Genomic DNA, 21513 nt, shown 5'->3' on the forward strand with positions numbered 1-21513 from the left:
GTGGTAGCGCGCGCCTATAGTTCCAGCAACTTGGAAGGCTGAGGCGGAAGGATCGCCGGAGCCCAGCAGGTCGAGGCTGCGGTGGCCGCCGGCCACTGCACTCCAGTCTGGGCGACAGAGTGAGACTCCAACTCAAAAAAAAAACAAACAAAAAACCAAAAATTATACATGGACTTTTGGTGACAGATAAAGACAAAAACCTTCTGATAATCATTTTTATTCTCTAAATCAGTGATGGAAATTCCTTTTATCAAAAGACTCTAGGAAAAAAATGATCTTTGAGGATTTTATAAATAGAAAACCAACTTATATGGTTTGTGTGAGAAATATTTTTCACGTACCTTTTTTCCAAACAAAGAATATAAACTATGTAATAAATACAAAACTGAAACAGCATAAATGTTGCCATTGGTAATAATATTTCTTTGCAAAACCCACCGTAAGATGGGGTATGTGGAAAGAGGAAACAGAGACTGATCGGGTACAGAAGACCCACCCTAAATAAAATGGGTCAGAAAGAAGAGAAGGCCCCAGGAATGAGACATTCACAATCATACAAAGTGAGAGAGAGAGACAGAGGCAACCGCCCAGCCTTTCCAACCTAGATAATCAGGAACCAACAGAATGATTCACAAGGAGTAACACACAGAGACTGACACATACAAATTGAGAGGAAGCGAGAGAGAGCACAGACACACAAACACACGATTGGACTCAACAGCTAGCAGCCAACAGCACTGGACACAGGCAATACGTAGTAAGTGACAGATCATTCTAGGGTAAGATTAAGCCATTTATTTGAAAAATTCATCCTTTCTAAAGGTCTACCAAGCCTAATAAGATACTATGTTTCTGATTTAGAAAATCTGTGACTATCATTTTTGTCAAAAGTCAGCTTTCTTCCTCCCCTCGCCTTCTCCCACTGTAAATGAACTCTTACCTGCCTCCTTCAAAGCGACTGATGAGATCTGATACCTTACTGGGTTTTTCTTTTGAGACACAAGAAGCAGAGGCAGGTTTAACTTCCTCCATCCTTGGTTTTGCACTAGGTAAAGCTTTATGCCTGGGGGTTTGGTGTATATTGGACGAAGGTGAATTCTGCAGGTGTAATGGCTTTGGAGGCACTGTAGAAAAAGAATAGAATTCAGTATTTCACTGATATTTTGTTCTTTAACAATAAAAACTCCGGTGTCCTTCAGTATGATCAAACTGTAATTGCAAAGGGGAGGGGAGGTCTATCAAATTTTGAACTAAATCACAACCAAAGGACTTTTGTTCATCTTGGACATTTGTTCCAGGTCTTGTGGAAACAACATCTCCAAATTAAAGTACTTCTTTTCATTTTAGTTCATTGAATATGGCATTATTAAACATCTAGGAATCTACATAAGACTGCAGAATTCCAAGTCCTATTATAGACAACATAGCTGTTATTCACCCAAACAGGGAAAAGGAGGTGCTAAATTTGAAAATAAATTTGAGAGACACACTGTCAGCTACAAAACAGATTTTCTATTAATAGAGTGATAACAATATACCAGAATCCAGAGCTACTAAGTTAAACAACATGAAAGCCAACAAAACAACAGACAACAATAGTATAATGTTGTATTGATGTAGCATTGTCCCTTTTAACAAAACCACTTTATTGAATGTGATCCTAGATGAAATTGTATACTTTACAATCCTCTAGGTAGGTAGGCACCATTATTCTCCTCTAGTGTCTTTGAAGGCTCAGAGAGGTTACGTGATTAGTCTGGGGTAACAAGGTGAACCTGATTTTATGACTGGTACCCAGACTCTTGCTCCTTCCGTGATCTGCACTGTCTTCATTATACATCCAGCAAAAGGGAGTGGAGGGATATAGCAGTTCTATTTTTACTGTCTGCTACATTATATAGTTGGTGCAATGGGTTTGGATACTTCTCCCCTCTCTAACACATGTTGAAATTTGATCCCCAGTGTTGGAGGTGGGGCCTAAATTAGGAGGTCATGGGTCACAGGCAGACCTGGTGTCAGTCTTGCAATAGTGAATATGCTCTCATTTTATTAGTTCCCACAAAAGCTGATTGTAAAAAAAGAGAAATCTCTCTTTCCAATCTCTCTCTTGCTTTTTCCTCTCACCCTGTGATCTCTGCCCTAAGTCTTCCACCGTGAGTAGAAGCTGCATGAGACCCTCAACAGAAGCAGAGCAGATGCTGGTGCCATGCTTCTAGTATAGCCTACAGAGCTGTGAGCCAAATAAACCTCTTTTCTTTATGAATTACCCAGCTTCAGGTATTCCTTCATAGCAACACAGAACGGATCAAGAGAGCTGGCTTGCATCATTATACCACAAATCATCTGCTTACCTAATAAGTCCTTCATTCAATTAATACAAGAGGAACACATCACTTCATGAAATACTAAACTCTATAGAAATTCCCTAACAACCTGTAGATGATAAAATATAATATGATATGTGTGATCAGTACAGAAATCACTCCACTTTTGAAAACCAATGTCACTTTTCTCTAAGATTAACATTCAGGGTAAAAGATTATAACATATATGTATTTTTCTCTGACTAGTTTTGACAGATCAAATATAATCATCGCCATCTCTCTTCTTTAAATTCTCTTCTCACTTTCTGGAAGAAGGGTAAGAAATCATGTCTCCTAATTACATGCCCCATTTTCCCCCAGCTGGTTACCCCGGTTTTCGGTTATCTCATCTCTTTTATAAACTCAGCTAGTTGACAGTTGCCTGATGCTCACTGGCCTAGATTTCATTATTTTAGTGCCAGTTATCAATTTGTTACAAGGAAGGAAAAAACATATCACAATGAGCTACAAGTGGAGCAATTAATTCACTTAATTCTCTTTCAATACAAAAAAGAAGACAATCTCCATGAAAATATGACATGCTTCTTTTTGTGAAAATGATATTTTCCAAGATATGATTAGTGTAGTATTAATTGGGAACAAAGGGCTTATATAAGTGAAATATTTGTGCATTTTAAGGGAAAAACTCCTGTGGAGAATAAGTATATACTAAAGCAATAAAACAGGAAAATCTCTCTCTCAAAAAAAAAAAAAAAAACCAAAACAACCTAAAAACTAAAACAAAAAATCCTTTTAACACTGGAAGTAATTTCAACTTTCTTAACTAGAATACTGGAAGAAGGAAGTGAATATATTCTTTCTAATTTTGTGTGCCAGAGTTGTTATGAAATAACTCCTCCATCTACCTAGTTTTACTCACTGAACATTCCTTATTTATTATGTGCCAAATGCTTGAAAGACTCAAATAAAATGATACATCAGTCAGTTTCTCAGAAATGGCTACACCACCTTTCCCATTCCGAGTTATGCCCATCTCTTAAGCTGTTTCATACAATAATTTGTTATGTAATTAGTAACAGGTAGGATTAAATAATAACAAAGCAACAATAAAATATTAAATATATTATAGATTCAAAGCTGTATCCTCCACAAGGCAAGAGTTTCTGAGGATAAGGAATATTTTGATCACAACCATATTTATAGTGACTATTTGGCAAATTTGCGAAATACATATATTATCTAACGTGTCATCAAGGAGATCATATACGAGCGGAAAGACACTTCAGTGACATTGATAAAGGTGGGCATTGGGTACACAGGTATTTTTATCATTATTATTATTTTTTTTGAAAGCAGGATATACTGAGTGGATAGAAAACGTCCCAGAGCAGGAGGGCACCCAAGAGGGTCCCTACATAGGTATTTTAGAAGCACAGAGAAGGCATCTAATTTAGCACAGGAGATAATTCAATGCACAGTAAATCATAAATATATACATATGCATTTTAAATAAAAGAGGACAAATGGTACATGGATATGACAAAAATCTCAAGATGGTACATGAATGGTTAAAGTGCTGTTTTAGAGGAAAATTCTGTCCTTATCTTAATCATTGATAAAATAACAAAAATAATACATACTTTGCTCAAAAGAGCTAACTGATGAATAAAAATGATTCTTTCCACTCCCAAAGCTCAACAGTAACCTAGGTATGTCTAACGCAGAATTAAAAGGGAAATATATCTTGTATACTATATATATGATGCTAAAAATCCAATACCAATTAAAAACCAAGATTTTCTGTTTTATTTTAATACTTTGTATTCAAAGGAAACAACTGCAGAGGCAGGAGCAACCAAGGAATTGATACTTATTATTGAAATGAAATGTTCCTCTATGGCCACATTTCTCAGCTTCTGGGAATCCAACCCAACTGTAGTCGGCCTTCACATCTCTAAGGATTCATCTTTTCCCTTCTCACTGAGATGTTCTCCAGGAATGAGTACCATGGAGTCCTGTCTTCACTTTATCCATTTCCCCCCTCGTCAATTTCAGTATGCACCAAAGCCTTCAGCTACCACCTCTAGAAATAAACCTTGGTGCCCAAATCAATCTCAGTCTCCCTTTCCCTTTCCCCACTTCTGATTTTTCTTTTACAGGATGGAGATCAACTTTACAAATGCTCTCTGGACATCTCCTGGGCGTCCATCCTATCAGTAACTCCAGCTTATTAAACTCAATTTACTACTTTTCTGTGCAAACCAGATTCTCCTCCACCTGTGTTCTCCATTTCCATTAGTGATAACATCATTCATCTCAGAATCATTGATTCATCAAATGTATATTGAACACTAGCTATGTACCACACAGTGTCCTAGGTGGACATGCTCCTTTTTCTCACGTTTAATCAGATGATGAACACCCCTCTCTCTCTCAACACTACTCCCTTTTATAAAATCATTGACAAAGCCCAACTGACTGTGCCTGTATAGTATCTGTCAAAGGCTAAGAGATGACTAATGCAAATTCTGATCAATTTGAAGACTGGGTATGGTGGCTCACACCTGCAATCCTAGCACTTTGGGAGGCTGAGATGGGAGCACAGGAATTCAAGACCAGTCTGGGCAACACAGTAAGATCTTGTCTCTACAAAATATATATATTTGAAATTAGTTGGGCATGATGGTGCATGCTTTTAGTTTTAGTGACTTGGGCAACAGAGTGAGATCCTGTCTCAAAAAGGAGGAAGAATTTGAGCTTGTTCAGGTTTAGACAGAAAAAGCAGCACAACAATCAATTAGCAACATCTGCTCTGGGTACAAAATAGGAGACTACTTACTATTATTGCTTTAAAATGACCATGAAAGTTAGCAACTCTCTCATATGATGTTTTGTTTTTTGTTTTTTTTTTTTTTGAGTTGGAGTCTCACTCTTTCGCCCAGACTGGAGTGCAGTGGCCGCTCCTGGCCACCGCAGCCTCGACCTGCTGGGCTCCGGCAATCCTTCCGCCTCAGCCTTCCGAGTAGCCGGAATTACAGGCGCTTGCTACCACGCCCGGCTAATTTTTTGATTTTATTGTAGAGATGAGGTCTCGCCTGCCCAGGTGGGTCTCGAACCCGTGGGCTCAGGCAATCCACTCACCTCAGCCTCCCAAAGGCGCGGGATTACAGGCTAAGCCACTGAGCCTGGTTTCTCATATGATGTTTAACTGATGGCATATGAAGGGTAGCAGAATATGTCCTTCCCAAATATGACACTTTGGCATAAGTATTATTTTGATACAAAGGCACTTGAAAAACAGCAGGTGCTCTGACCTTCTCCCTCTCTTGCTGAAAGCAGGAGATGAAACCTCGCTATAGAAGATGTCCTCACTGTAACAGAAGGAAATAGTCTTACCACCACTGATGGGGAGGTGAGGCAGAGAAAAATCTGTACAAACAAATCTTCCCAAAGTAATGCTTTTCTTCCTGGTGACTTTTCCACAAGTCATTGAGGAAAATGCCTTGTCACTTTGTCCAATTCAGTATACAAGCATTCAGCTCTAACTGCCTTTTTTTCTTTTTCTTTTTGAATCGTCTCACTCTTGTCACCCAAGCTGAAGTGCAGTGGTACCATCACGGCTACCACAGTCTCAACCTGCTAGGCTCAGGTGCTCCTTCTGCCTCAGCCTTTCAAGTAGCTGCAACTACTGGCACACGCCATGACATCAGGCTAATTTTTTTGACTTACTGTAGAGATAAGGTCTTGCCATGGTGTCCAGACTGATCTCACACCCCTGGGCTCAGGTAATCCTTTCGCCTTCACCTTCCAAAGTGCTAGGATTACCAGCGCGAACAACCATGCCTTGCTAACTGCCTCTTTGGGCCTTTGTTTTTCTTGTGGAGACTCCCATGTGCACACAAATAACAATAATAATTAAAACTTATAAGTTTTTCTTGTTTATCTTATGTCGGTTTTTTTTTTCCCAGTTGGAGTCTCACCCCGTTTCCCAGGCTGGAGTGCATGGTACACTCACAGGCATCCCAGAGTGGACCTGCTGGGCTCAGCCGATCTTTCTGCCTCAACCTTCCAAGTAACTGGAACTACAGGCATGTGCTACCATGCCCAGCTAATTTTTGACTTATTGTAGACACAAGGTCTCACCAAGTTGCCCAGGCTGATCTCGAACCCATGGGCTCAGGCAACCCTCTCACCTCAGCCTCCCAAAGTGCTGGGATTACAGGCTTGAGCCATTGTGCCTGGCCCATTTCATGGAAATTTAGTTCTTAGGTCAAGCTGGAGACACTAAAATGGTAGAGAAGAAATACTTTCTCCACAACACATGCAAGATCACGAATTAGAAAGGACCATTAAATCCTTAAACATAACAACATAGCCCAGATTGTTAAGAATGTATAATAAAACTAAAAAGAAACTAAAAATCTGGAGCTAAAGAAATCATAATTTTATCAAATAGGCAAAGTCAATGTCTAAAAAGGAAGTTTCCCAAATTACTTCTATAAAGGGGAAAAGATAGTCTCTCATTAACATGAGACACGAGAGACTACAAGAATGGAAAGCCCTGAAGCTCTGATTCCTTGTCTTTTGAATATTTCAGGCCAGGCACAGTGGCTCATGCCAGTAATCCCAACACTTTGGGAGGCCAAGATGGGAGGATTGCTTGAGACCAGAAGTTTTTGAGCACAGCTTGGACAACACAGCAAGACCACCTCTCTACAAAACAAATTTTTTTTTAATTATCTGGGTGTAGTGTCACATACCTATTGACTCAAGCTACTTGCTTGAGCCTGATAGTTCAGGTTACAGTGAGCTATAATTGTGCCACTGTACTCGAGCCTGGGCAACAGAGCGAGACCCTGCTTCTTTAAATAAATAATTTATTTATGTATTTTATTTTCCCCTTTCTTCCAGATTTCCTATTAATTGTATAGATCAATAGCGTGACATTTAAGACATGCAAAATCATTCCTAGATTTAGGTTTCACACTATGACAGCAGTGTGGCATGCAACTACAACCTTTGCCTATTACATTGCTAAACTCTATAGAAATAAGATTTTCAGCTAGGCTTGGTGGCTCAGCCTGTAATCTCGCGCCTTTGGGAGGCTGAGGTGAGTGGATTTCCTGAGCCCACGGGTTCGAGACCCACTTGGGCAACTTGGCAAGACCTCATCTCTACAATAAATCAAAATGAGCCGGGCGTGGTAGCGCGTGCCTGTAGTTCTAGCTGCTTGGAAGGTTGAGGCAGCAGGATCGCCGAAGTTCAGGTTGACGCTGGGGTGGCCATGAGTGTGCCACTGTGCTCCAGCTTGGGCAACGGGGTGAGACTCCAACTCAAAAAAAAAAGAAAGAAAGAAGACTTTTGGGTAAAAGATACCTGAGTCTAAAATGTCTACTACAACATTTTTCACTGAATTAAAAAACATCTAAGTACATTCTACTAGGATATGAACAATTTCAGATTCAAGTTAGTCCAAACCTCATTACATATCTCAGATCTAAATGAAAACAAAATATCTATCAGAAAGTCATCAAAGTAGGCTCATTTTCTTTTTTTTTGTTTTTGTTTTGAGTCGGAGTCTCACTCTGTCACACAGGCTGGAGGGCAGTGGCACACTCATGGCCACCACAGTCTCGACCTGCTAGGCTCAAGCAATCCTTCTGCCTCAGTCTTCCAAGCAGCAAGAACCTCAGGCATATGCCACCATGGCTAATTTTTCTTGATTTTCTGTAGAGATGAGGTCTCACCAGGTTGCCTAGGCTGGTCTCAAACCCGTGGGCTCATGCAATCCTCGGCCTCCCAAAGAGCTGGGATTATAGGTGTGAATCTCCTTGTCTTGCCTCTTTTTCTTTATTTTGTTTTGAGTCGAAGTCTCACTCTGTCACCCAGGCTGGAGTACAGTGGCATGCTCACGGTCACCCCAGCGTCGACCTGCTAGGCTCAGGTGATCCTCCCACCTCAGCCTTCCAAGAAGCCAGAACTACAGGCACGCACTACCACGCTCAGCTAATTTTTTTCATTTATTGTAGAGATGAGGTATCACCAAATTGCCCAGGCTGATCTCAAACCCCTGGGCTCGGACAATTCTCTTGCCTCGGCCTCCCAAAGTGCTGGGATTACAGGCTTGAGCCACCATGCCTGGCCTCCTTTTTTGTTTTTTAAGATAAAAAGCATTACTCTATTGCTCAGTTTAAAGTGTAGTGGTGCTATCATAGCTCACCATATTCTGTAACTCCTGGGCTCAAGTGGTCCTCCCATCTGAGTCTCTCAAGTAGCTGGGATTATAGGCATGCCACCATGCCTGGTTTTGTTTTCTTTTGAAACACATTTCTTGGGAACTAACTTTCTTACTATCTAGTTCATCTCTACTCTGCCATCCCTATACTGCCTAGATTCCGGCCACACTAAATTGCATACTGCATTGTAAGTCTGCTGTATTACTTAGGCTTTCAAGCTTTTGCACACACCTGGAATGTTACTTGCAATCTTGTTGGTCAACTTAGCAAACTCCCAGACTTCCTACAAGGCTCAACCAAGTCATCGATTCTTTTTGAGAAGGCTTTCCTGATTATTCTACCCCTAACATAAGCCCTCCCACCTTGCCTCAAAAATCTTCACATACCTTCTCAATGAACACTTGTCGCTATCTTGTAATATTTTTAAGCCATGGTTGTCTCCCTGGACTTTTGAGTTCCTTAAGGACAGGAATTGAGTCTTGCTCATTCTTGTTTCAGCCTAGCTCTTCTAATCCAACTGATTTTATGTTAACATTCAACTCTTAAGGAAAATCACTATTTCACAAACGGGATTCACCATTTAATCTTATTGCTCCTTCCTCCTTTTTGAGACTGAAAGGTAACACAGCTACTTTGAGCACTGATGACTGGAAAAGGATTTAATAGCATACTGCATTGAAGAATCCTACCTAAAAAGCACTTTACAACTGTACAAGATTGACATCGCTAAGACTTATCTATTTTTAAGATATCTGTATACCATCTAGGTGGAATTTCATGGTAGGATACAAAGTTTCAGAATGCAATAATGCCCTTAATCTGCCCCTCTCCTCCATCAGCATTCCTTGCCTCCTCTGTGATGCCCTGAGAGGGATCAGAGTTTACAGATCCAGAGAGGACTTTGGCATTATATATAAGGAAGAAAGGAATAACAACCAGAATAAAGAATTCTTATAAATTATTAACTAAAAGATCCAGCAGCCCAAAGGATGTAAACAGGAAAATAGTGGTCACTCTTACTAATAATCAGGGAAACACAAATTAAATCCATAATCTGATAGTATTTCACCCATATCAGATTGACCAAAAATTTAAAACCTGACACTACTAAGAGTCAGTGAGGAGATGAAGCAATGTGACCACTTATACATTTTTGGTACAGTACAAATTTACACAACCACTAAGAATTCAGCATAGGCTAGGCGGCAGCTCATGCCTATAATCCCAGCACTTTGCGAGGCCAAGGTGAGAGGACTGCCTCAGTCCATGGGTTCAAGACCAGCCTGGGCAACTTGGAGAGATCTTATCTCTACAATAAATCAAAAAACTAGCTGGGCTTGGTGGTGTGTGCCTGTAGTTTCAGCTACTTGGAAGGCTGAGGCGGAAGGATCCCCGGAGCCCAGCAGGTTGAGGCTGCATTGGCTGTGAGCGTGCCACTGCACTCCAACCTGGGAGACAGAGTGAAAGATTCCAAGTAAAAAAAAAAAAAAAAAAAAAGAATTTAGCAATTACAAAATAGACTTAAGTACATTCTACTAGGATTTGAACTATTTCAGAGTCATGTTAGTTCAAACCTCATTATCTATACCTTAAATCAAATGAAAACAAAATGTTTATTGGAAAGCCATCACAGTAGATTCATTTTCTTTTATTTTTAATATACAAGATATCACTCTGTATATCCTAGAGTCATTCTTATGCATCTATATAGAATATTTTTATTTCTCATCAATTCAAAAATAGTTATTGAATACCTATTTGATTTCATGGCATATCAATGAGCAAAAGGAAAAAATTAACAATAAATATGACCAGTAAATCATACATCAGAAAGAGGTGTTGGGAGAACAAGTAGTGAGGGGCCAAAAGAACAAGACAAATAACACCCAGGGTGGGGGCAGTGAGAGGGAGGGCAGATTTCAGTGTTCAAAGTTCTCTTTGAGACGTTGGGATCTGCACAGGACTCGAAGAAGTTGAGGGAATGATCTGGGGAAGAGTTTTCCAGCACGTGAAGGGAAAAGCAAAGAAGGATAGGGTCCAGAGGCCAATGTGGCTGGAGCAGAATGAACAAGTGGGTATTGAGGTCAGAGGGAAGCTTTAGATAAAGCAGAATCTATGGACTACTGTAGAGACCTAACATGACAGAAAAATTGTTATAGCGTTCTGAGCAGAGATGTGATATATGAGTTAACTTTTGGCAGTCTCATCTTGGCCGCTGTGTTGTGAATGCATGGCAGAGCAGGGGGAACAATTATGAGGTTTCTGTAGAAATTCAGGCAAGAGATAACTGTGCTTAGGAAGAGGTAACGAGAAACACTTGGATTCTTGGTATATTTTAAAGGAAATTTCCTGATTGGTGAAATATGAGGTATGAGAGAAAGAGAAGTCAAGGAAAACTCTGAGACCTTTGGTCTGAAAAACTGGAAGGATGGGACTGTCAATCAACTGACACAGTGAGTAGGGCAATTTTTAGAAAGAACGGTAGTTCAGGGTGCATGTGCTAAGTTTGAGATCTCTATATGACTATAAAGAAGATGGGCTTTATTGCAGCCACATTTATAGGCAGTAAACAAAAAAAATTAATTATTCAAAAATTTCCAAGTATACAAAGTGATTATCTAGAATGAAAAGAGAAACTAATTGCCAGTTTAAGTTTGGTGATTATCAGTAGACTTCAATTACTCTTATTTCAGTAAATATGAAAAAACAAAGTTGGCTACATATAAATGCATTATAAACTCACATTTTTTTTTCCCCTTGAGTTGGAGTCTCACTCCGTCGCCCAGGCTGGAGTGCAGTGGTATGCTTACAGACACCCCAGCATTGACCTCCTGGATTCCTATGATTCTCCTGCCTCAGCCTTCCAAGTAGCCAAAACTATAGGTATGCACTACCACACCTGGCTAATTTTTTTTATTTGACTGTAGAGACGAGGTCTTGTCAAGTTGCCTGGGCGGGAACCGTGGGCTAAGGCAATTCACTTGTCTCAGCCTCCCAAAGTGCTGGTATTACAGGTTGAGCCACGAGCCTGGCCTAAATTTACACTTTTAAAGAAGATGTCCTTACACATAACTGTTTTATTTTAGAAGCAAATGACTAGGTTTACTCTACATTTAAATAAGCTATTCAAACAATAATGAGGGTCTTTAAGTTCACACAACTTTTTTAAAACATTTAATGATTGAGACATTATGTGACAACATGTACTTTACCAAAATAATCATGAACTATGGAGAATGTTCTGGATTAAAGCTCCTAAGAGAAAAAACAATTAGCTTTATTTTATTGCTAAAGAGGCTATTTTGAGCTATGTTTAGCATGTCAGGAAATAAACCAATATTAAAAGTGGTGAACAAGAAGAAAGACTTATATTAGAGATTGCTCAGTAATTTGTTTGACTGGTGGAATTAGTCTGAAGTGAATAAGCCATTGTTTCCCAAGACCTTAGGGTATTTTCTGAAGCTGAGGCAAAAACAAGCTCTACTAAAACAAATCCATTTCAAAATCCACATACTCCAATTTAGATCCAAATGTAAGCTTATTTACCAATTAAAAACCTATTAAAAAATCCTTCAAAAATATTTTCTTACTGGTAATTAATAAGCACAAGCACAAACCGTAAATTGTTTCAGACACATTACTATATAATCAGCACGAAAAGAGGTATGCAAAACTCTCTCCTTAATTTTAAATGGTAGCTATGATCTCATTAGCTATCCACATTTGAAAAAAGACCCCAAGATTTAATTGTGTGCTTATTTTAGGATCTAGATCAGAGTGTTTCCATCTCAGCACTATTGGCATTACAGTTTGTGTTAATCCTTTGCTCTAGGAGGTTGACATGCGCATTGTAGGATGTTCAACAGCACCCTTACCCACCATTCACAAGGTGTAAGCAGCAACTCTCACAAGTAGTGTCAAGCAAAATGTCTCAAGATGCTACCAATGTCCTGTGGGGGAAGGGGAGTGTGTGTAGGCAACATTGTCTCCAGGTGCGATCTACTGATCTAGAATAAGAGTCCTCAATTACATTAAAATTACATAACGGATCACAGTTCACAGTTCGTAATGGATCTGCAAGGAGGTGGGAACAAAGGTGCCAGTATGGTAATTCCTCGCTCCTTGCGGGAAGTTCCCATTTGCACTCCCTTCTCTTCTCCACCTCAGTCACCCAAATGTTCTTAGGAGTTTGGGGAAATTAAAAGTAACTTCTTCTCTGCCGAAGGGTAAGAAATACTTATTATTCATCACTAAGCCAATAAACAGTACCCAATCTATGTGGTGGTTCATCTGACAATACTGAGATGTAGCCTCATTTCAGGGATGTTGGTCTCTGTATGGCACATGTTCATAGTTGTAAACAAAGAATCGCAGAAACAAAGTAGAAGAGATGTGGTGACGAAACAAGATCATAGAAGAACTGTGATGTGCTATGTGAGGGGATGCAGTAGTGAAAACGGCAGGAGAAACTGAGCCGGATGAGCAAAATAGTAGGTCAAATGGTAACGAATGAGAAAAAAATAAGATTGGGCTGGGGTGCTACAGTCTGTGTTTGTGCCCTTTCAAAATTCATGTTGACATCTTCGTTCCCAAGGAAACATAACAATATGAAGAGGCTGGAGGGTGATTAGGTTATGTACCCTTTAAAAGAGGCCTCAGAGAGACCTCAATGACTCTTCCATGATGTGAGGTTATAGTGAAAAGATGGCCATTTATAAACCAGAAGGTAGGCTCTAACCAGACACTGAATCTACCAGCACCTTGATCTTGGACTTCCCACAGCCTAAGAATTGTGAGAAATAAATTTCTGTTGCTTCTAAGTTACCCAGTTTATGGTATTTTGTTATAGCAGCCTGAACAGACTATGGCAAGAGAAAATATAAAATGTCAGGGTTAAGGGTCAGATTAAAATTTTAGCCATGGGTTCCAGGGAAGGGCCAAACGAATGAAAGTATTTTGAATAAGAAACATAAAGTACTTTGTGATTTACTTAATATCTGGAAGTATTCCCTTTAGTGAGAAGATTATGCATCACTAACCCATATTTAGGATAAGAAATATGTATTTAAGTAGCAATATATTGGCTTTAATATAAACTACAAAACAGCAAGGTCAAGTGTTGTCTCCTTGAAGAATGGGATTATTTTGGCAGACAGCAGCTCAGGAAGGACACTGCTTGACTTATCTTAATACTGACTGTGAAAAACAATGAAGTAATGCAATACGTCTTCCAAAAAAAGGCTTTTTAAGTAATGAAATTCTTCCTCTGATGTGGGCAATTACATAAACTAGAATTGTATTCATTTTTATATTCTTACCTCATGCTTGATCTTTGTCAACACAAGTCTAATGAGCAAGATAGAATTTTGTATTTTGGAAATAAAACAGCTTAAATCATAGTAAAAAAAATTCCCTATGTTTTTATACACATCAGTGTTATAAGGGAGAAGCGTAGTCAAAAGAAAAGATTGTAAGTACGTGAATGGGCCACTCATTTGAACTGCCAATTACCTAACTTTGCTTGACAGTCATAGCCCACACCACCATGAATACGGCTAGCAGTAAGAACAAAAAGACAAATACCTCAGATTTCATTTCAAACTCATTTTAAAATTTTCTTTCAGAAATCCTTAAAACATACAACTTCAAAGAATAACACATGTTCTTTTATAATGCAACCTCTATAACATTTTTTTCTTTGCAAGAACAGGAAAGAGACCAAAGTAAACACAAAATAAAAATGAATTTTTCCCAGAGTGTAGCAATTCTGATAATGCCCAGTATTGTTTCTTGGCTGGATATTAAGCATTTATTATAAATGAAAATCTATAAGGAAGAAACTACACATATTAAACCACACTGTAGCTTTGCTTTTGGGTTACATTTCAAAGTGTCTTGCTCTCTATCATCTAAACTATAGTTTTGTGCTTCTCAAAGTTAATACACAGTTCACTGGAAATTTCTTTGTAAAAGGAAATGGCCACTGAACATTCAGTGCTGAATATTTAACACTTTCTACCATTACATTTTTTACTTTTTCCTCATTGGTCACTCAATTCTGAATGAAGGGGGCTGTTTACTTTTCATTTCTGTGGATGACCTTACTATGAGGCATGTTCAAGGCCCAGTTTCTTTATATTTCAAAGTACGTTCTTGATGAGTGCATTAAGCACTGTTTTAGAATGATCTGTTTCACAGATATTCTGACATCTAGCAAGTCATTTCTTTCTGACAGTAATTCAAACACACTCATTACACACACAGTAAGTTAGGCCCTGTGCTAGGTCAGGCATAATGCATGAAGAGATCACAGCCTGTTAAAGGAACATGCAAACAATTTCAGGTATGCAAAAATAATCACAAGAGAGAAATGTTTAAGTTGTCTCAGAAGCAGAGCAGATGCCAACCTCTGCTTCAGAGGGCTCCCAGATGGACTCTTCTCTGAAAAATAATGGATCCCATTCCTCTCTTTTACAGATGAAAACTCCTTCTTTGTGGTCATCATTCTTCTGGGTAGCTTTCGTCAGTCAACAAAGCACCTGCCCTGATCAGAAACCCCCAGGAAACATACCTTGTGGCTTTGGACTTGCAGCGGAGTGTTTCGCTGGCGTTTTCCCATTTATTCCCTGAGCCGCTTCATCAGATACATTCTGATCAACCAGTGTGCTTGTGCTGCCTACGGAACAAGGCAGATCGATGGTGATCTTTGGACAGGTACTGCTGCCTGTGAGAGTTCAAAAGGAAAGGGTGGGTAAGGATGGAGACACTGCACAACTCGGTCTTGGAAGTTAAATTTCTCCTGAAGCCACACAACAAAAACAGTCACCGTTACAAGACCAAGCATAGAAATACGTTTCCCCACGTGGGCTGGTCTTGACAAAGAGTTGTCTGAGGAAAGCTCTCATTCCGTGTGCTTTAGGAACCTTATAATGCATGCTGACAGAAGACTGCTACACACAAGCCTCCATTCCCTGCAGGGCCACCGAAAGGGCAGAATGCAGCTGCTACGATGTAGGCGAAGGAGAGGACAGGAGGGCCCCCATTCTAATCCTTTAAAAGCTTTCCTTTCCAGTGTCCAGTCGGTTAGTCATGGAGCGGCTCAAAGGAACAAAGCAGGAAAGCATCAGCCTGACAGCTGACCGAAAGACTCTCAGAACGGCCCCATTAGAAATGAACAAATACACACACCCACGCACCCTCTCTCACCCACTAGCTTACTCACACTCCACATCAACATCCATGACATAAGCTAATAGTGAGTGACCAGTGTCTTCCAAAGAAAGAATGGTGAAATTATACTAACATCGTCACGTTTATGTAGAACACAAAACCCCCAAATGTTCTTTAAAACCCTGAAATACACTATGAGACATAGATGTTGGGGGAAAAGACTAATTTTCTGCTCAATTTCTAGTATAAGAAGTTATATGTTGAATTCCAAAGACTTTTAAAAAGTCATATGTCAGTGTTTTTTCTTTATTATGCATATTAAATTTTCTTCTCTTCCGGTTGACATGGTGATATTAACAAGACTGGATTCTGCTTAAGAGAAAATAAGATTTCTACCAGGAAATTCATCATAATGGAATCAAAGTATCTCATTTAATGGACTATCATTTGGTTAATAAATAGTTTCATTTTTATAGAAACCAAATATCTAAAATAAAATGATTAGAGATTTTTTTAGAGCCTTAATTACTCAAAACAGGAAAAACTAATTAAATAAACCCCAATCAACTTTCTAATGAGTTTTTAAAAATTCCTTCTTAATCCAATTGATTATTAAAAAAACACACTACCGCTTTATTTTCTGTGCTGCCCTAAAAAGGTACCTTGGTAAAACGGATTTTTAAAAATATTAAGAATTCCAAGTATCATCTGAGAAGTTATTTTAGAGCCAGTTCTAAGACAGAAATTAAATGGATTTTTATCAGACAATCTTCTGCTAAAATAGCACATCTATCAGCTAGATTAAACAGTATTTAGCAAAACATAACAAAGGTTTATATTTTATATGTTTTATATATTATATATAATAGCAAGAGTTATGGATGATTTCTTGACATAATGTTATTAAAATTATAAAGAGAATAAATAAAAGTTCAAATCTTGAAACGTGTGAGCCTATTTACCATCTTAGAAGAACTACGTGAAGTTGGCAAAGTATATCCCTAAAATCCACAGCCTTTCACCTAATCAGCTAGCCTTTTAGGGAGATTTAGATGTTTTTCACCACAGTATCCTAAAGCCCACCTGCTGAGGTTTAGTAAAGGATGGCTTGTGGCAGAAACAGTGAAGAACCACAGCTCTATCACAAACCAGAGGAAGAAACAGTAACATAATTGTAAAATGAGACCTTGTGAAATCAACAATGCAGCTTTAGGGTCAACTTACAAGAGTCAACAGCAATAAACTATGAAAAGGGAGACGTTAAAGGGTTTCATTAGAAAACAAAGTAACTGGAGCCTTTTAAAAAACAGACTACCACTATTACATGTTACAATATGAAATAAATTTAATAATTAGTCTATTTAGAAACAAAACATCTTACATAATACTAATTTGAAATGGAAAACTATTTAGGCATTTCAGTTCTGAACAGCAAACTTTGTGGGTATGATGGGTTTTACAAGTGTCATACCTTTCGAGAATATCTCCCATGAATGTGCAAAAAATGCCTACAACGAGAGATCAACCATGCATCTATTTTCTTATAAATTCACCAAAGTCATGATTACAGATCTTCTGCCAATAGCAATAAATCCACTGCCAGAAACATTACTTCAGATCATTGTTTAAAACAAGTCTCCAAACTTTAGCAACTATCACAAAGCATGAAAACATGGTGAAGGACACAGAGAACATTTATATTTTTAAAGGTTTGTTTAAAATAAAAATGACAAATACAAAACAGCAACCATATATGGCTTCAAGGTCAAAAATATTTACTACTTGGCCCTTTACAGGAAAATGTGCTGACCACTGGTATCAGTCAGACATGTCATGGTTAAAAGAAGTTTGCCTAAAGAAGCACCATTTCATTAAACACTGCATCTGCTAACATCTTGGATGCTAGCGATAAAAAGCAAAACGTTTTGCTTATTTGTGACTGACTCTGCCTACTCATATTTTAAAAGAAATCCTTATTTGGGTGCCAGCTGCATAACAGGGATTTGAAACAACAATTGTAACCAGATGGTCCACCCATTCAAAAAATTTTACATTAACTATAGGGGTTCTTACATTCCAAATTATCAAGAAGAACAAACAGGAGTGATTTATAATTATCAGCAGTTATCTTACACACAGATATGACTAATTATAGTATGTTAGAGTAGGGGAAGGGAGGTATCCCATTTAAATACTATCTCCTTCTGAGGATAATCTTGTGGTAATCTTTTTAGCCACTGGTACTAGCCCATTTTGCAATCTGTCTTTGGGTTACTCACAGCTTTACTTGCTGGGTCCTATCTTTTGTAGGAATGTCTAGACACATGCTAACCTCAGAGAGTCAGTCTCATCTTTGACTGCACAAGTTTCCCTTTATCAAGTGGAAATTTTGCCACCATGGCTAAACGTTCCTTTATCTCTCTTTTTTGCATTTTCAATACTCATACATTATGTTACACTTTTGAGTTGCAGTTACTTTTGGGTACTATTTATTTAAAAAAAAACAACTTTGTTCTGGGTTATTATGTTTCACAAAATCAATCTGGAATGGCTCTTTCACATTTTAAGTTTGGACTTTCACTTTGGCCATCCATTCCAAACAAAAAGTCCATTCCTCTGATACTTCAGGTCTGATGGTGTACATGACCCTCAGATTATATATATATATATATAGAGAGAGAGAGAGTTGGAGTCTCACTCCATTGCCTAGGCTGGAGTGCAGGGGCACACTCAGTGCCACCCCAGTGTGGCCTTGATCCTTCCGCCTCAGCCTTCCAAGTTGCCAGAACTACAGGCATGCACCCACCACACCCAGCTAATTTTTTGACTTATTGTAGAGATGAGGTCTCGCCAAGTTGCTCAAGCTGTTCTTGAACCCATGGGCTCAGACAATCTCCTCACCTTGACCTCCCAAAGTGCGGGAGTTACAGGCTTGAGCTACAGTGCCTGGCCAGATCATATCTTTATGGTTTCTTATGGCCACGGTTATACCCCATCACCCATTCATAGATCTCTAGCTCAAAAGATCTCTTTATCCCTTGGGACAAGAGGTCTTCTTGGATTTAAGAGGAAAGAAGCAATTTTCTAGGGGGAGAGAAACTTTTTGGGAACAAATGATCCAGAAGAATAAACATACTTTAAAAAACAAAAACCATTTTATTTTGAAATGATGTTAGATTTACAGAGGAGTTGTACCCAGATTCCCCTAATGTTAGCATCTTATATAACCATAATATATTAGCAAATCATTAGTACAACACTAAACCACGAGCTTTATTGAGATTTTATCAGTTTTCCCTAAGACTATTTTTCTGTATATCAAGTTCTCATTGTCTCATTAGTGTACTCTAATCTGTGAGAGTTACTTTAGACTATGATTAGCTTGTATGGTTTTAGCACTTTTGAAGAATACTGGCAGGTATTTTGTAGAATGTCCCTCAAACTGGGTTTCTCTGATATTTTCTTATTAGACCAGAGTTACGGGTTTGGGAGAAAAATGTCAAAGAGGCATACCCCATCTCACTTATATCATTGCGTGATATCAATGATTATCATGATGTTAACCTTGGTCACTTGATAAGGTGGTATCTGTCAGACTTCTCCACTGTAAAATAGTATTATAAGACATTTTTCACTAGTCTTTTCCTATAATAACTTCAAAAACTCCATTTGTCCTATAGATTGCAGATATCTGTGTGTTAGCTAACACCTAGACTAAGAGATCAACTGTATTTTTTTTTAAAAAATAGACTCCTTAAAGGTATAACACTCATGGTTTACAACTTTCTTGCTAAGGGGAACAAATCAATAACCAGGAAACTTATTTCACATTATTTCAAGCAGTTCATTAAACTTCTAGAGCATTTTCCAGGAAAATAACAATCAAACCATAAAGGAACTTAGAAAAGAAAATCTGATGGAGAGTTTAAGTTCCTTGGACCTAGGAATTGCCCTCCTAGGAATCTAATCTATAGAAATAGTCATGGGAAGCTCCACAAGATATTAATAAGTGGAACTATTTCCAAGATAATAAATAAAACACAGAAAAGGGTAGTGAACAGTGTAATCTCATTTTTAAAAGAAATAAGATATATTAAAATGCATATAAATGTGTTGAAAGGGATGAGGGGTAACAAGGTAAGTGTTACTTTGGGAACTGGGAATGGAAGCCAAGTAAGAGAATGAATGAGAATTTTCATGTCTTGCTGCCTATGCGGTTATATTATTTAAATCTTTTAAAATAAAAATATACTTATGAATCGCTTATATTTAAAAAAACTATAACAGTCACCAAGTATACATACTACAGAGTTTTTTTGTTTTGTTTTGTTTTGTTTTAACCTATAATCCTAGCATTTTGGGAGGCTGAAGTAGGAGGACTGCTTGGGCCCAGAAGTTCAAGACCAGTGTGGGCAACATAGCGAGATCTTGTCTCCACAAAAAAATCAAAACATTAGCCAGGCATGGTGGTGCACACCTGTAGTCCCAGCTACTCAGGAGGCTGAGGTGGAAGGATCACCTGAGCCCAGGAGGTCAGGGGTGCAGTGAGCCGTGATTGTGCCACTGCATTCCAGCCTCGGCAACAGAGTAAGACTCACAACTTGAAGAAGAAAGAAAGAAAAGAAAAAGAAAAAAAAAGCATAATTCCTTATATTTGTACATCCATATTCATAACAGTACTATTCACAATAGCCAAAAGGTGGGAGCAACCCAACTACCCATCAATGGATCAATAAACTAAATTTGGTATTTACATACAACAGAATATTATTCAGTCTTTAAAAAGGAAGGAAACAAAGACATATGCTACAATATGGATGAACCTTAAGGATGTTATGCTAAGAAATAAGCCAGTTACAAAAAGACAAATACTATATAATTCCAATTACACGAGGTGCCTAGAATAGTCAAATTCATAGAAACAAAGTGGAATGGTGGTTGCCAGAAGCTAGGAGGAGAGGTTAATGGGGAGTTGAGTTATTGCTTAATGGGTATCGAGTTTCAGTTGTGCAAGATGAGTTCTGTGGATGAATGACAGTGATGGCAGCGTGACAATGGGAATATATTCAACGCCAGTGACCGTGTAATTAAAATGGTTAAGATGGTAAATGCCAGGTGCTTTTATAAAACCACAATTAAACATTTGAAAGCATATGCCTTGTTTAAGAAGAACAAGTCCAGAAATATGAAGTTGTTCTTATCTCTGATAGCAAGAAATCATATTACAACCTCTAAAGCGGAAGTGCTGCTGGGCTTAGTGCTTGGTGCTCCCCCCCACTTGCACGCACACTTCCACACCTACATGGGCAGCTACACTCACATCTCTATGCAGACCTCTCACCCAAACTCCAGATTTGTACATTCAATTGCCTACTACACCTTCATTAGGATGTATAAGAGCTCTCTCACAAAATCCACAGACCCAAATCTAAACCACTCGGTCTCTCAACTCTTGTCCAAAACCCACTGCTGTAATGTTATCTCCAACTCAATGGCAATTCTGGCTATGCTTAGGCCAACAATTCTGGAAACAGCAAAAATTCCCTTCTTTTTCTCTAATACACCACATCCCATCTACCAGGAAATTCTGATGGCTTTACCTTCAAAATATGTCTGGGCTTTGACCATCTATCACCATCTCTGGTGCTGTCATTTAGCCTACCTTACCATAATCCTTCACTGGATTACAAGACCCTTTACCTGGTCTCCCTGATCCTTCCATGTCTCCAAAAGTTTTTATTTGCAACCAGAACCAGAAAAATCCTTTTCTCTCTCTCTTTCTC

At 38.6% G+C, this 21513-nt stretch overlaps 1 protein-coding gene across 3 annotated transcripts in view; it reads right to left on the reverse strand.

The window, feature by feature from the left end:
• The window catches only part of FGD4 (FYVE, RhoGEF and PH domain containing 4), a 162723-nt gene that overhangs the window by 70414 nt on the left and 70796 nt on the right, over nt 1–21513 (reverse strand). For all 3 annotated transcript variants that reach the window (XM_008073739.2, XM_008073740.2, XM_008073741.2), the window contains exons 2-3: nt 15132–15284; nt 941–1124 (exon numbers count right to left, since the gene is read on the reverse strand). In XM_008073739.2, the coding sequence (XP_008071930.1) occupies nt 941–1124; nt 15132–15284 (337 nt within the window). The remainder of the gene's footprint in view (nt 1–940; nt 1125–15131; nt 15285–21513) is intronic.

Source organism: Carlito syrichta, unplaced genomic scaffold (genome assembly GCF_000164805.1).
Source record: "Carlito syrichta isolate Samal-C Ts95f unplaced genomic scaffold, Tarsius_syrichta-2.0.1 Scaffold316039, whole genome shotgun sequence".
Lineage (NCBI taxonomy): Eukaryota > Metazoa > Chordata > Mammalia > Primates > Tarsiidae > Carlito > Carlito syrichta.